The sequence below is a fragment of the Bufo gargarizans genome, chromosome 1 (genome assembly GCF_014858855.1).
Source record: "Bufo gargarizans isolate SCDJY-AF-19 chromosome 1, ASM1485885v1, whole genome shotgun sequence".
NCBI classification, from domain to species: Eukaryota; Metazoa; Chordata; class Amphibia; order Anura; family Bufonidae; genus Bufo; species Bufo gargarizans.
The window spans coordinates 371,346,858-371,364,730 of NC_058080.1; the positions used below are offsets into that span (position 1 = coordinate 371,346,858).

The following is a 17,873-nucleotide window of genomic DNA, read 5'->3' on the forward strand; positions in this document are numbered from 1 at the left end:
TACACACTAAGGTGACACATACTCGACCTTCTGGATCTCTACTTCCGTTGCCCATACCGTCCACCCCATGGAGTCACTTGTCTATGGATTTTATTACTGATCAGCCTTATTTGTCTGGAAAGACAGTTATTCTGGTGGTAGTTGATCATTTTAGTAAAATGGTGCACTTTATAGCATTGCATGGTCTACCTAATGTTAAAACACTTGCGCAAGTGTTTGTTGACAACATTGTGAAACTTCATGGCATTCCCTATGACGTGGTCTCGGATCATAGAACTCAGTTTGTGTCTAGATTCTGGAAGGCGTTCTGTACTCGGCTGGGGGTACAACTGTATTTTTCTTCAGATTTTCTTCCTCAGATGAATGGACATACGGAGCGCACTAGGAGGAATGGTCCTCGTTTTTGTCTTTGGAAGATTTTGCCATAAACAATCATAGACAGGAGTCCACTGGTAAGTCACCATTTTTTGGGGCATATGGGTTTCACCCGCAATTTGACACATTCTCTAGTTTGGATACTTCCGGTATCCCTATGGAGGAATGTTTTTCGTCATCATTGTCTTCTATATGGCGGAAAATTCGAAATAGCTTGATGAATAATGGGCCACAAGTATAAACGAGTGGCTGACTGGAAACGTTAGAATGGTCCGGATCTAAATGTGGGTGATTTTATGTGGCTGCCCACAAGAAATATTAAGTTGAACGTTCCTTTATGGAAGTTGGGTCCAAGGTTTATTGGTCCTTATAAGATCACTGCCATTATTAATCCTGTAGCTTTTCGTCTTGAACTTCCTTAGGCCCTGAAGATTCATAACGTGTTTCACGTGTTTCACAAATCTTTGTTGAAGAGATATTTTGAACCTTTGGAGTCGTCCACCTTGCCACCCACTCCTGTCATGGTGGACGGCAGTTTGGAATTCCAGATCGCCAAGATTATTGACTCGAGTTCTCAGTAGATCTCTTCAGTAGCTTGTTCACTGGAAGGGTTATGGACCAGAGGAGAGGATGTGGGTACTGGCATCTGACGTGAATGCCAGTCATTTGGTGAAAGCCTTTCACAGGTCTCATCCAGATAAGATTAGTCCTGGGTGCCCGGAGCTCACCCGTAGAAGGGGGGGGGGGGTACTGTCACGGACGTTCCTGCGACAGGTGGCAGGAGATTGGTGAGACTGGGAACACGTGGTTTGATCTGACATGTTTTCTGTTTGGATCAAATGACATCTGTGTTGTTTCTGGTGCTTGCCACACCTTCTTTCCCCAGGTGTGGCTATTATGTCCATTTAACCTTCTCTATTTATTGTTTCTCTCACTATGCTATGCAGTTTATAGGTTCTGTTTGAGTTTTGGATAGCTGGTGTGTGGCTCTCGTCTGAGTTCCTGGTGTTGCCATAGCCACTTGAAGTTAAGTGTTTTCTTTCCCTTTTAGTTTTTTTGGGGGGTTATTTTGTGTGTTGCATTTCCCTGTCATTTGTATGAAGGCTTGTATTAAGGAGGGAGACTCCTGTTTGTCCTTCCTTTTGGAGGAACAGGTTGTCTCAGTCCTGACATTAGTACCAGGGTCCTATAGGGTGAGTTAGGACACTAGGTATTCCTGTGTATGAGCTCACCTACCTCTGGGGTCTGTTCATACTGGTAGTTAGTCATGACTTTGATAGGGTTTTACTAGGAGGTGTCCATCTCCTTTCCCTAGTTTCCAGGCCTTATTCACTCACCCCTTTTCCTCCTATGTTCAGTGTGGTGTTTCCCTCCCACACCCGAATGTGACACTTATATTGGGAGATTTATCAACTAATGTAAATTAAAACTGCCCCTGTGAACCAATCAGATTCTAGCTTTCATTTTTCAGAACACATTTTGAAAATGAAAGGTGAAATTGGATTGGTTGCCAGGTGTAACTAAGCCTGTTAACCTGCACACCAGTTTTGATAAATATCTATCAAAGTGGCTAGTATAAACTCACTGCAATTGAATGTTTTTACATATCACCATTATAATTCCTTGGGACATTATTATTAAGTCTGTCCGGTATGTCATCACAGGATGGATGACCATACACATTGATTAATGACCAAACTAAATATTATCTGATACCACCAATTTTGCCAAGCTTGCCCAACAGTCTAATATGTATGTGGCCACCTGCTATGGGGTGGAGGATCTGTGAATGGCACTGTTATGGGGTGGAGGATCTGTGGATGGCACTGTTATGGGGGATCTGTGGATGGCATCCACAGATCCCCCATCCTATAACAGCGCCATCCACAGACCCCCCCACCCCATAACAGTGCCATCCACAGACCCCCCCCACCCCATAAAAGTGCCATCCACAGACCCCCCCACCCCATAACAGTGCCATCCACAGACCCCCCCACCCCATAACAGTGCTATCCACTGACCCCCCTTAACAGTGCCATCCACAGACCTCCCCACCCCATAACAGTGTCATCCACAGACCCCCCATTGCCGCTCCAGTACAGTTATAAAATGTGTAATTAAATTAATAATGATTCACATGCTGCCCCCTCTGTAGTATAACATTCAATATATCCTACTCACAGGGCTACTGTTATCTCGTAATGCAGGCCGGCCGTGCAGACGAGCGGCAGCGTGACTGACTGACATCACGTGCCTGCGCCGCCTGCTTCATTCATAAAGTAGGCCGGGCAGGCACGTGACGTCAGTCAGTCACGCTGCCGGTCGTCTGCCCGGCCGGCCTGCATTACGATATAACAGTAGCCCTGTGAGTAGGATATATTGAATGTTATACTACAGAGGGGGCAGCGTGAATCATTATTAATTTAATTACACATTTTATAACTGTACTGGAGCGGCGGAAAACTTGTTCAGGATGGATGAGGACCTGCTGCTTCCCCATACAGGGGTTATTCTGAACTGACTCACTAGCTAACACCTCCCTCTCTAGAGAGAGGTATGGAATAGAAGAGAAGAAGGGTTCCCTTCCATCTAACACAGCTCTGCCAGAAGTGATGCCATCTGCTGGTGAACCAGGCACATTACATTTCAAGCCATTACCAAATAATAAATACATTTACACATTGTGCAGTACCTAGGATAAATACACATGATGATGCAGGGTACACCATTAAGGATGTTGAAGGGGTAAAAAGAGTGGTAATGCCCCCTTGCGTGGTGTGACATATCTAGGTTACCAAATCCTAACGTATGGTAGAATGTATTGTAAACCGGGAGGCAAGTGCTACTACCCTTCATTTACTACCTTGCAAATTAAACTAGCCGTTGTTAAACAGTGGTATATGTCTAAATACCTGATTATAAGCAGTTAGACATGTAGTTAATATATATTTATTTAAATTAGGAGGCTTCCATTCAGCAAAGGTAACGGGGTTTAGGATTAGAATCTGGACATCAATAATAAAACTGAAAATTGTCCATATTTTAGCTACATGATGATTATAGAACTAAAGAGGGACCTCAGGGATTTCCTCTGTATATGGCACTCTAATAATAATAATAATGTAAGCACTGAGCTAGGCACAAGGAGTAAATTGTCCACAACTCATCCAGTCAAGACCGTCATAGTGTGCCCCACCATCCAAAGACTCCAATCCTGGGTGGAGGGGCCACCCGGTCTTCATTTAAACATTGTAGTTAAGGGTAGTGGATTGCAGGACTGTGCCCATCCCCTTTAATGGGGAGGACACATTCTCGGAATTACCCTGATCTAATTCATTATCCCTGGACTTAATCCATAAGGTGCCATACTTGAGCTCATAAAAACCCTAGGTTAAAGTTTCCACTCACTAGCATGTTTGATCCATGTTCTAATGGACACAACATAGATAGTATAAGGCTACTTTAACACTAGCGGCAGGGGACTCCAGCAGGCTGTTCTGGCGGGTGAACAGCCTGTCGGATCCGTCTTGCCACCAGTTCACATGTGCCCCGGACTGCAGGACCGCCCCCATTGACTATAATGGGGGAGGAGTTCCGGCTGCAGCACGGCAGCGCACGCTGAGAGGCAGACGGACTAACCAGAGTTTTTTTAGTTTTTGCGTTTTCATTTTTCTTCCCTATTTTCCATGAGCCATAACTTTTTTATATTTTCAGTCACATAGCTGTATGAGGGCTTATGTTTTGTGTGACAAGTTGTACTTTCTAATGCTACCATTAATTATGGCATAAAATGTAGTGGGAAGCGGGAATAAAATTCCAAATGGGGTGGAATTGGAAAAAAACACAATCCCACCACCGTTTTACGGGTTTTGTTCCCACAGCATTTTGTTTACGGCTAAACTGACCGATGCCCATCATTCTCTGGGTCAGTACAATTACAACGATACCCCATATGTATAGGTTTTTTATGTGTAAATAGTGTAAAAAAAAAAGAAAACTTTGAGAATTTTTTTTTTTTTTTTTTACATCACCATATTCTGACCCCCATAACTTTTTTATACTTCTGTCTACTGAGCTGTTTAGGGGCTTATTTTTTGCGGGACAATTCATAGTTTTTATTGATACAATTTTTGAGTGTTCATGACTTTTGGATCACATTTAATTTCATTTTTTTGGGTAAGAAAAGCAATGAAAAAATGGGAAGTCAGCCATTTTAACTTTTTTTTTTCCGTTACGCCATCCGCCATATTGTTTTTTTTTTGGTCACGGTGATACCCAGGATGTTTATATTTATTGTTTTTTAGGTATCTTTTTTTTTATTATACAGAAAAAGGGGGTGATTTAAACTTTAATATTTATTTATATATATAAACTTTTTTTAAAGTTATTTTTTATCATAATTTTAAGGCTCATAAATGATCTTATAAATTATCTCTTAAAATTTTTCATTTTGATCTATAAGCAATTTAAAAAATTACAATTTCTTTGCATTTTGCTAATTTCTTATGTTGGCCTGCCATCTGGTGGCCAAAATAAGAATTCCAGCATTAATCCTCTGAATTCTTTCATAGAGATTCAGAGCATTCAGCGCATGTACTGAAGTCCCGATTGCGCATTCAGGTGCCGTGATCTCACTTGATCACGGCACCTACCTAAAGCATTGAATTACCGTGATCGGCATTATTGCTGGTTGCGGTAATTAGCCGCAGGTCTCTGCTGTTTGAAACAGCAGAGGCTTGCCAGTCATGACGCCCGCTGCACGCGCGAGCGGGCTTCATGCTTGCACAGCGCTACCAGTGCCATACATGTATGGCGCTGGTAGCAAAAGGGTTAACTACATATATACAACATGATAAAAGTGGTGTACTCCCTCCTGTATTGAGAGTATTATTACACTGTTCCTTAGGTGTATACCGCACTTCTACTTTGGTGTAGTTCAAATTTATTTTTATTATGTTGTATATATGTATTTAATAAAGATTATTATTATTAATTTTTGAGCCATTTGAGACTCGTCTCTTTTTCGTGTAGGTTTGCTTGGTCTATGTTGGCTACTTTGAGGGGAATAGATGTTGCCCACCACATTGCTTGGGTTATCATTTGTTTTTGTGCTATGTAACCTGTATGCTATAATCCATCTGGCTGTCAAAGCACTGTCAAACCTAATCATATTGTTTCTGTTTATCAGTTTGGTGTATAAATCCGTTTGTAGTGTACCGTTTTTAATGTATACCAAGGTATCCAAAAATTGTAGGGATTGATGTGAGTATTAGTGATGAGCGAGCATGCTCGGCCGAATTCCCGTTCGGCTCGAGCATCGCTATGCTCGGCAGATCTGAGTGCTTGGCCAAATAATTTGGGTGCTCAAATACAATTTAATATAATGAAAATCAATGGGAAAACCCCAGGCACCCCCTGCTCGGAAGATGATGGAAACCGCATAAAAAATGTTTGGTAACAGCATTAAGAGGATAGCAGGATGCATCTTAGACTCCTATTATGTATGACATACAATAGATAACCACACAAATGCTATATGCCAAAAGCCAGGTATGTGCAAACCATTCATCTATTCATCCATGAGATAGATAGCAACCAACATACCTTACAATGGCAGCCTCATGCACTATGAGATATTCCAAACCAGTTCTCTTCTGACTGAGAACCAGTAAACATCAAAGTTATTTTGCATCTGTTGGATGGCTTGGGTGGACCTACACACCTAGATCAATATCATTAGGGTGAGAAATAGTTTTCCGATTGTCCTAACATAATATTCAATAACCTTTCTATACAGTTTTGTCATGTAAAAACTCATTTGCATAAACATGTGCATATGGGAAAGACATGCAAATGAGCAGAATCTGCCTTGTTTTTCAGCTGAAAAACCATTTGCATGGAAAATTCATGATCTACACTACTCATGAACAGCGCCAGCTATTGGTTTCATAGTCTTATGACAAGAGTAATAATGAGCAGAATCTGCCTTGTTTTTCAGCTGTCGTAAGACTATCAAAACCAATAGATGGCTCTATTGAGTTATGAATAGCACCCTTTATTGGTTTTATAGTCTTATGACAAGACAAATATTCTTGTCAGAAGACTATGAAACCAATAGAGGGAGCGATTGAGTTATGCACAGCGCCCTCTATTGGTTTCACAGTCTTATGACGAGACAAATATTCATAACTCAATAGCGCCCTCTATTGGTTTCATAGTCTTCTGACAAGAATATTAGACTGAGTCTTATGACAAGCTTATTAGTGCAGCCTTTTGCATAGAAAATTTGCGATTTGAATATTCGCAATTAGAATATTCGCGATCTACACTAAGATCAGTGTCAGATATTATCACTGACTTAGGCTACTTTCACACTTGCGGCAGAGTGATCCGGCAAGCAGTTCCGTTGCCTGATCAGTCTGAAAAATGCATTGAAATGCCGGATCCGTCTTTCTGGTGTCATCCGGCAATTATTTATTTTTTCACCTTTTTTTTCGGTCATGCTACGGTTTTATCTTTTGCCTCAAAATGACTGAACTGAAGACATCCTGAACGGATTACTTTCCATTCAGAATGCATGGGAATATACCTGATCAGTTCTTTTCCTGGCATTGAGCCCCTTTGACGGAACTCAGTGCCGGAAAAGAAAAACAATAGTTTGAAAGTACCCTTACTACATAATTATTACATAATATTTGCTATGTTGATATATATATATATTTTTTTTTTTTGAATATTAAGAATATTCTAAAAAACGAATATTATGTACTAATTATGTAGTAAGTCAGTGATAATATCTGACACTGGAAAAGCTGGGTAAGTGTAGATCGCAAGTTATTACCCAGCTTTCCCAGTGTCAGATATCATCCTAGTGTAGATCACGAATATTCTAAATGTGAATATTCTAAACGCGAATTTTCCATGCAAAAGGCTACACTAATAAGCTTGTCATAAGAGTCAATCTAATATTCTTGTCAGAAGACTATGAAATCAATAGAGGGCGCTATTCAGTTATGAACAGCACCCTCTATTGGTTTTATAGTCCTCTGACAAGAATATTTGTAAAACCAATAGAGGGCGCTGTTCATAACTCAATGGCACTGTTTATTGGTTTTCATAGTCTTATGACAGCTGAAAAACAAGGTAGATTCTGCTCATTTGCATGTCTTTCCCATATTTCCATGTTTATGCAAATTAGTTTTTACATGACAAAACTGCATAGAAAAGTTATTGAATATTATGTTATGACAATCGGAAAACTTTTTGTCGCCCTAATGACATTGATCTAGGTGTGCAGGTCCACTCAAGCCATCCAACAGATGCAAAATAGCTTTGAGGTTTATTGGTTCTCAGTCAGATGAGAGCTGGTTTGGAATAACTCATAGTGCACAAGGCTGCCATTGAAAAGTATGCTGACTAAGTCTGTAATGTGTCTTATGGATAGATTGATGGCTTGCACATGCCTGGATTTTGGCATACAGCCTTTGTGTGGTTGTCTAATGTATGTTGTACATAATAGGAGTGTAAGATGCATCCAGCTATCCTCCCGATGCAATTTTCAAACCATTTTTATGGGGTTTCTATCAATTTCTAACCTTTTTTTATGAACCAGACATCCTCTTCTCTTCCGAGCAGGGGGTGCCTGGGGTTCTCCCATTGACTTCCATTGTACTCGGGTGCTCGGCCGAGCACACGAATATAGCAATGTGTTTGGGCCGAACACCCGAATACTTTGGTGCTTGCTCATCACTAGTGAGTATGCCATGGTGAATTTTAACTCCCTATGGATCCCATTCAGATATTCATGGAATTCCTGCAATTGCATCTCTGTACCTTTCCAAATGAGGAATACATCATCAATATACCTCATCCACTCTCTCACACACTTGTACAGGGTGGAAGGCTATATATGTAGTTCCTCGACACATGACAAATAGATGTTTGCATAAGTTGGGGCCACATTGGACCCCATCGCTGTACCCCGGTGGTACACATAGAATTTATCTTCAAAAAGAAAATAGTTACAAGTTAGAAGAATTTCCAGGAGGGACAGAATAAAGTCACATGTTTCTTCCAGAAATTCAGACTGTTCCAAAGCCCATTTGACTGCCTCCAGTCCCTGTTCATGATCAATGCTCGTGTACAGGCTTGTGACATCAAAGGAAACTAAAATGTCCTTCCTCTCATAGTCAATTGTGTCTAATTTACATAGGAAATCAGTTGTGTCCCTGATGAAAGAAAACAATATAGCAATACAACTATATTACAAGGCAGAACAAATATCAAGGGGCTTAAGGAAACATTTAAGACCAATACTGTTCCCTAACAATCCTGACTTCTACGCCAAATTCGAGTTCATAGCTAATCGGTTCTCGAGAGATATGATGCTGTTAAACATGGAATTTGTGCAAAAAGATCTACTGGAAATTAATAAAAAAAATACTGTAATATGAGACCCATTTGAAGGTTCTATAAGTGCTTAGGAATTCACAACTCTGGCAGAACAAACTACAATGGAACTTAATAAATACCGTACCAACATAGAAACCACTAAAAGACAGAAGTGGTTCAGAGACCAAGATGATTATATTAAAGGAGACATTTACAAGAAAACACCAGTTCCTAATAAAAGAAACAGACCGCCAATACAACGCAGAAACCCAAGACCTAGAGGGCGATGAGTGGACTTTTATGACACAGAGTCATCGGGAGAACAGAGTGAAGGACAAGGTTTTTTAGGACAGCAAGGCACACCAGGAGGGGCGGAAACAAGCAACGGAGAAACAGGCAGAGACAGCGAGACCATGAGGATAACCCGCTCAAAGAAACCACCAGTGGGGATCCAGAATAACACACCACGGCAGGAGACAAACAAGACACAAGGAAAACATTAATGGAGGAAAAGTTTCTGGTGGTAAATATATCATCCCATGAACTAACTCGGGGGGAGGGGGGTATTACTTCTGAGCAAAGGGCTATCATTCTGCGAAAGAGTTGGGATTTACTGGTTCCAGAATGAAATAGACTTAGGCTCCATTCACACGTCCGCAATGTGTTTTGCGGATACACGGAGCCACAGATCCGCAAAACACGGAAAGCATCAATGTGCGTTCCGCATTTTGCGGACCGCACATTGCCGGCACTAATAGAATATGCCTGTTCTTGTACGCAATTGCGTACAAGAATAGGACATGTTCTATTTTTTTGCAGAAACGGAAGCACGGATGCGGAAGTGCGGATCCGCAAGCATCAATGTGCGGATCCATTTTGCGGACGTGTGAATGGACCCTTACACAACTTTTTTAGACATATCAAATTGAAGGTTTACTTTAATGAACAGGAACACCTTAACAAGATGCAACATGTAACACCCACGGATGGGGACACCCACAAGGACATGTTGACCCTAAAAAATGTAGGATTATATCTCAGAAGTGATTTCCAACCACCACTTGGTCATGAAGTGGTAGGCACTTACTTCTTTCTGGGCAGGTCTGAGATTATGGAGATCAGGAGACACCCTATACATTACCTAGACCCCAATTTAAGCAAGGAAGAAAAAGAAGCCCTGTCCGCCCTTCAATATAGAAAAGAACTAACCATCAAGGCAGCAGATAAAGGGGGCGCAATAGTAGTAATGGACACTGACAAACAGTTACAAGATAGGGAGATATATGAACCACTTGACAGGGATCCCAAGCTTGAGATTATGCAGAAAATCAAATTATTGGTCTACCTTTTAGAACAACACCCACTGACATCCTTACTTTATATTCTCCCCAAGATACACAAAGAGCTGTATATCCCCCCAGGACGCCCTAAAGTATCAGGAATTGACTCTGTCTTTGCCAGCAAACTGCATGAAACCAGTGACTAGGGGGCGGACCAGAAGCAAACAGGCGGACTGGAGGCTGGCGCATGCACACTACATGTAGCAATGCCATGGCAACAATGGGCATCACAGTGCGCCGGTGGTGCACTGTGCATGGGCGGGATATCGGCAGTTCCTGTGGAGGGACTTGTAGGGCGGGCCAAGGAAAAGGCTGGAGAGGAGTAATGTAAAAAAGAAGCCAGAGCAGCCTGGGCTCCTACACACCGAACGCCGCCCCTGGGCCCTTACGAGCCCTCAGTTGCATATGTATTAAACAGCGTTTTTCCTGCTGGTGAAAGTCAGAAGAAAATTACAAAGGTACCATTTGAATCATGGATAGGTGTGCTTGAGAGCCATGTAAGTGGTGTACAATGTCATATTTTGGTGACAGGCTCCCTTTAAATTATGTCCACTAAAATTCTTAAGTTCTTTTCCATGTCAGTGTTAGGCCTCATGCACACGACCGTTGTGTGCATCCGTCGCCGTTGTGCCGTTTTCCGTTTTTTTTCGCGGACCCATTGACTCTCAATGGGTCCGTGGAAAAATCGGAAAATGCACCGTTTGGCAGCCGCATCCGTGATCCGTGTTTCCTGGCCGTGAAAAAAATATGACCTGTCCTATTTTTTTCACGGCCAACGGTTCACGGACCCATTCAAGTCAATAGGTCCGTGAAAAATCACGGATGCACACAAGATTGTCATCCGCGTCCGTGATCCGCGTCCGTGATCCGTGACTTAGATTTTTTTTTTCATTTTTCATGTCCGTGGATCCTGCAAAAATCAAGGAAGACCCACGGACGAAAAAACAGTCACGGATCACGGACCTACGGACCCCGTTTTTGCGGACCTTGGTCGTGTGCATGAGGCCTTACCCAGTCTTTAAACATGTATCCACCTTTCATTTTCCAAAGGAGCTGTCAAAAATGAAAGGTGGAGTGTGATTGGTTGCTATGGGCAACTAAGCCATTTCTACATTACACCAGTTTGATAAATGACCCCATTAGTATGTATGGGTGACTTGCAATATTCCTTTACACGTGTATAACCTTACACTTCTTTCTGGGTCAGGCAGGCCATTTTTAATGGGAGGCTTACTTTGACACTCTGTATTTCATCTGATGGTTTATTTTCCTCAGTGAATAGTGTGGAGAAAAAAAGATTTAATAGAGTAGCTTTTTCCTCATTGCTCTCTGCAACTCCCCCCTCATTACGCTGTAAAGGGCCGACATCTTCAGATTTATACTTTTTACCATTTATAAAATTGAAGAACATTTTAGGGTTAGTTTTACTCTCTTTGGCAATGAATCTCTCTGTCTCTAGTTTGGCTGCTTTTATTTGTCTTTTACATATTCAATTTTTTTCCTTATAGTTTTTCAATGCTTCCTCTGTACCTTCCTGTTTTAGTTATTTAAATGCCTTCTTTATGTCATATATTGGCTCTTTTACATTTCTATTTATAGTTTTTTTCTTGATCCTTACCCTTTGATCCCTATAAGGTATGTACCGCTCACAATTAGAATTTAGTATTGGTCACTATTTCCCAGGTGTCCCCAACCTGCACATCTGTTGTTCTGTCAGGTCTATTCGTTAATACTAAGTCCAGTATGGCCACCCCACTAGTTGGATCCTGAACCAGTTGGGAAAGGTAATTGTCTTTGGTTTTTACCAAGAACCTGTTTCCTATATAAGATCTACAGCTTTCAGTTTCCGAGTCTTTATGTGGGTAGTTGAAGTCCCCTATTATAATTACCTCATTATGATTTGCCATCGCATCTATCTCCTTTAGTAGTAGAATTTCTGTGGACTCCCCCATTTAGGTTTTTATAATCTTTTCTAAACCGACTGTAACCCTGTACGTTAACTGCCCAGCCATAGCTATCATCCAGACATGTTTCAGTTATTCCCACTATGTCATAGTCCTCGTCAGTCATTACTAATTTTAGTACACCAATTTTTTTTAGCCAGGCATTTGGCATTAGTGTACATACAATTATGAATGTTTTTGTATATTTTTACCCTACACCTTTACTTATGAACTGTTCTAGTCCCTCCCTCTATTCCTCCCCTGGTTACATTACCTAGCCCCAGGTTACTATCTTCCTCTCCTATAACATAATTACCCTCCTACAGTCCCTAGTTTAAACATTCCAACAACCTTCTGGCCATCTTCTCCCCCCAAACAGCTGCACTTTCCCTATAGGTGCAACCCTTCCCTATGATGGAGCCTGTAGCCGACAGATAAGTCAGCCCAGTTCTCCAGGAACCTAAACCCCTCTTTCCTACACCAGTTCTTGAGCCACTTGTTTATCTCACTAATCTCTTGCTGCATTTCTGGTATGGCTCATGGTACAGGCAGTATTTCAGAAAATGAAGACGTTTTGAAACAGATTGTTTAAAAAACCAAACCAAAATATCCACTGGCCGTGACACTGCAAAATTGTAGAAAGTTGAAGAAACTTTGCAACAACTTTTTGCAAAGTAATGCACAATTGAACACATTCTGCAGCAAAAATACATACTGACTGTGAATAATTGAAGAAATTAGAAGAAACTTTGCACCAGCTTTTTTTTTTTACTTTTTTGAAAAATAAAATGTACAGTTGGATAATGTCTTCTGACTAATGGTGCTTTAACATCAGCAGCCAGTGCATATGATTTTATTAGATCTAAATTAGGCTGTTATATGGTGCCTGCATATTGTAAAAAATATATAAAAAATAGTACTGTAGCTTTAAATAATGCAAGCACTTGCTTTTCAATAACACACAGTGCATAAAAAAACACATTTTGTAACACCTCCTATAGTGATCATTTTGATTTTGAAAGGGTAATTGTTACATCATATATGCTGCAGCTAGTGTAAAATATATTGCAAGCTTTCTTTGTGTGAGATTTTCTTATGATTACGGTAAGGCATATACAATATTAAGCTCTGTTCACGCCACATTTTGCCATGCAGCTAAGACATATGTTTTTTTTTGCCACTTACTGCAAAGAAAAAAAAAATCTTTATGTGACTTCTTTGACTTTTTTACCATTTGTCTGACATTCTCTCTCTTTGTGGCCTAGAATCGCATGCGGGAAAGTTTGGCTCTTTTTAAGAGTATAATGGAACTGCCCTGGTTTAGAAACACACCGATCATTCTGTTCCTTAATAAGACTGACTTGCTTGCTGAAAAAATCTGCGTCTCTGACTTGGCTACATATTTCCCAAAGTTCGAAGGTTAGTATGCCATTTTATGTCAATATATATATATGACCTCTCCATAGGCACTGAATATTAGTAGTATGTTTGTCCATAAACCAGTGTCTTCTATATTCAAAAGAGAAGAAAATTCAGCAAAATAAATGCATTCTTATACAATGTGGCAGATACTAATCCTATATACAGTATATGGAGTAAACTTAGGCTAGACCTGCACTAGATTTATCACAATGACTCAGGCTAGATAATAAAAATAGGGGGTAAATATCGAATTAGTACTTAAAGGGATTCTGTCACCTCCCCTAAGCCAAAAAACGATTTTAAAGCAGCCATGAAGCACAGCTTACCTGGATTAGGCTGTGCTTTTATCTTGAAATCCATCCAGCAGTTACTGCAAAAAAAGACTTTCTTTGATATGCAAATGTTTCCTGAAGGTGCCCAGAGGGGCGTTTTGTTCTTCTTAGAGAGCCCAGTACCGCCCCTCTTACAGTGCCCAGCCCGCCTTCCTTGTACTGTCTAACCGCCGCCCCCAGCCTGCCACAGCCTCTCCTCCCCCTCCCTCACTCCCTGCTGACTGAGGGAAGAGCGAGCATCGGACGTCACTGGGCTCGGCGCATGCCCAGTGACGAGGATGAAGCTCCTGCCCTCAGTCTCCTGCTGATCGCACAGGCGCAGCCCTCAGTGGGTACTGCGCCTGTGCGAGAGTTCGTTCGGCGTGAGGGAGGGGGAGGAGAGGGAGGAGAGGCTGTGGCAGGCTGGGGGCGGCGGTTAGACAGTACAAGGAAGGCGGGCTGGGCACTGAAAGAGGGGCGGTACTGGGCTCTCTAAGAAGAACAAAACGCCCCTCTGGGCACCTTCAGGATACATTTGCATATCAAAGAAAGTCTTTTTTTGCAGTAACTGCTGGACGGATTTCAAGATAAAAGAGCACAGCCTAATCCAGGTAAGCTGTGCTGCATGGCTGCTTTAAAATCGTTTTTTGGCTTAGGGGAGGTGACAGAATCCCTTTAAAGGGGTATTTTGGTTGTGGCAAGTTCTCCACTACTCACAAGAGGGGGAAATATAAACTCCATACCTTGCGGGGGCCCCTTAAGTGAGCAGAGTGGCAGGTCGAGCATGTGCACTGCCACTCTATTTATCTGTATAGGACTTTAGCACTGTACTTGGCTATCTCTGGAATTCACATAGAGATGAATGGAGTAGCAGTGTGCATGCTTGTTGGTACGGGGTCCCATTCTATTGACCTTTTTTTCTGAATGATCAGGCATTTTTCTGACTGATAAGGATCCTGATCAGTCAGAATACTGGATCCGTTTTTCCGGTGTCATCAGGCAAAAACGGATCCGGTATTTATTTTTTTAACATTTTTAAAGGTCTGAGCATGCGCAGACCGGAATACCGGATCTGTCAATGCGGTAATTTGAATGCTGGATCCAGCACTAATACATCCCTATGGAAAAAAATGCCGGATCCGGAATTCAGGCAAGTGTTCCGTTTTATTCGCCGGAGATAAAACCGTAGCATGCTGCGGTTTTCTCTTTTGCCTGATCAGTCAAAATGACTGAACTGAAGACACCCTGATGCCTCCTGAACGGATTACTCTCCATTCAGAATGCATGGGGATATGCCTGATCAGTTCTTTTCCGGTATAGAGCCCCTAGGACGGAACTCTATACCGGAAAAGAAAACCGCTAGTGTGAAAGTACCCTAAGTAAGCTTCCCTTTACAGGTCGGGCATAACCACTTTAAGTACTAATTAGATAATTTCTTTGTGTGTCGTCATATTCCAGGACCCATACTTTTTATGCCATTTACCATGCAGGACAAATAAAATGATAGTTGTATAGACTGAATTGTTGGTATGTATGCAGCAATAGTAATGAGCGGCAGGGGCAATATTCGAATTCGCGATATTTTGCAAATATTTGGGTAAAATTTGGGGAAAATCAGCAATGTAATATGCGTGTATTGTGCGCGCAATACAGGCGTGGGTCACTGTTGCTACATTTTTCAAGCTGCTAGAAGTTTCCTGAGACTGGAGAAAATGGTTGGCACGGCAGAACATAACAATAGCTTTATATGCAGATAGACTGCACCAATATATTCGCGATTGCGCAAATCAGCAATTAATGATGCGCATATTTTTGCACAATATGTGCAACTTCACATTTTAGCAGGTCTGACTACTTATTACTGATTGGTGCAAGTATTGTTGTGACATCACAGCACTATGTCTGTAGCATGTATGTATAGACAGCAGAACCTATCACACTACCTAACACCCTGCACTGGAACCTACCAGCTACACTATATCACTATCTAACCTACACTGACTCTCCCACTAACTATCTGTATTATATATATAAGTTAACTAACTATCTAATGTAATTAAACAGTAAAGCACAGAGCACCGCAATGACACTGCTGTATCTCTCAGAACTCCAGAAAACTACAGAAAATGGCTGCTGGGGAGGTTCTTATATAGTAAGGGGTAGGCCACTTTCCTATTGGTTGCTAGGGATGTTGCTAAGCTCAGATAAAGACATTGCAGCCTTCTCATTGGCCCACAAGCAATAAGGGAGGTTACTGATGGAAAAAAAAATTCTAGAATATTCGAGAATACGAATATATAGCACTATATTCTAAATCTTCGCGAATTCTTGAAGTGGCGATATTTGCCATTAAAATTCATGATACGAATAGTCGTGCCCAGCACTATGCAGCAATAACTATTTTATTACGAGGAAAAAAATAGATTATTTAGTGTCACAAAGGTAGATCTGTAACATAATACAACACACTACATATTCCAGTGTATTATACCTGCTACCTGGTTTCTATAGATGGGAATCATGGAGGCCATTGCTACACCTGCAGCTGCCATCGCAAAATATATTGCAAAAAATCTGCTATATGTTAACAGTGACGTGTTACTGTACAGTCATGAGAAAAACAAAAGTATATTTAAATTTGAAGACCCTTAGGACCCTTTTCTAAGGATTAAGACCCTTAGAACGTCTTAAAATTTGGTAAAAACAACCGCAGATTAACAACAACACACAACAGATTCCACCGAGCCAAAATAGAAACGTCATGTGTGAAAACCTAAGTACACCCCATGAATCAATAGCCTGTAGAACCACCTTGAGCAGAAATAACTTGAAGTAATCGTTTTCTGTCCAACTTCATCAGTCTCTCATTGTTCTGAAGAAATGTTGGCCCATTCTTCTTTACAATGTTGCTTCAGTTCATTTGTAGGCACAGCTCTCTTACAGGAAATGTCACCTAAAATGTTATCTGCCGGTTAGAACCAGATAGTAAGACCATCCTTTATATCTAATCTCTTTTTATTTCCTGATTATAGATTTTTTTATTCTATTTTCTGAACATTATTATGGGGGCTGCCATCTTGCTTGAGCTGTTCTTAAAGGAGCTATCCCACCTTCTAATTTCATCGCAGCGTCTCCTGTTCGCTCTGTACTAACGCCTATTTCCTGGGGCGTTGTCCTTTCTATTGATGGGCAGCTCGTCAGCGCTCTGCTAATCAGTTGACTCCGCCTCCCTTACTTGCGTGCACGCTCCCGTTATAGCCGAACTTCATTCTGGTAGACGCCGCAGCGGTTTCTCTACCCTCTCACGTCCTGCATTCCGCGGCTCTGTTTCAGATGCAGCACAATGGAATGAAGAACCGCGCATGAGCGGCCGGCGGCGTGCGCGTTCATGGAAGAAATGCAGCCACACACTGGATCAAGGTGGTTTCGCTCGCCGCGCATGCGCGGCCATTGCATTCGGCCGGCAAAGGTGGCCGTAACTAAGGGAGGACACAGTACAACAATGAGATAAAAGGGGGAGGTTTTTAGCGAGAAGGAATTGGCTTAAACATTATATTTAGGAAAATGATCATTGTCGCAGTGTGGACAAATTAAACTATGATCCTTTTGATGGGATAACCCCTTTAACAGCTTTTGGAAATCATTAAGAAAATGTCTTTAAGGCAACCCCATGGGCCTTAGACACATTGGTCAGGGGGGGACCCTATTGACTTCCATGGGAGAGTCTTCAAGGCATGCTCTGTGACCTTTGCAGTGGACATTATATAAGGTAAGAATAGATAAGATTTGACAAGCGTCTATTGTGATGGCAGATGCTGTCTTATCCTTCATTATAATCCTGCCTGTATGTCAACTCTGTGTATAGATAAACAGATAACTGCAGTAAAGTCATATGTACAGACAAAGAAGTGGCACCTATTATTATTGTTAGTGGCCAATAAGAAAACTGAAGGATTTTATGTTTTTTGTTTAAATATAGATAGTCACATGGAAAATTAGAAATAACATCACCAAAAAAATCAAACCAGCACCTGGATCTGAATACTTTTGTAATTGCATGTAATTAAAATATTTGCATAGCCACTGAGTTA

At 41.4% G+C, this 17,873-nt stretch overlaps 1 protein-coding gene across 1 annotated transcript in view; it reads left to right on the top strand.

Annotated features, from left to right (window-relative positions):
• GNA15 (G protein subunit alpha 15) overlaps nucleotides 1-17,873 on the top strand; it is a 107,172-nt gene that overhangs the window by 71,880 nt on the left and 17,419 nt on the right. Inside the window, exon 6 of the mRNA XM_044284596.1 lies at nucleotides 13,315-13,468. Coding sequence (XP_044140531.1) covers nucleotides 13,315-13,468 — 154 coding nt within the window. The remainder of the gene's footprint in view (nucleotides 1-13,314; nucleotides 13,469-17,873) is intronic.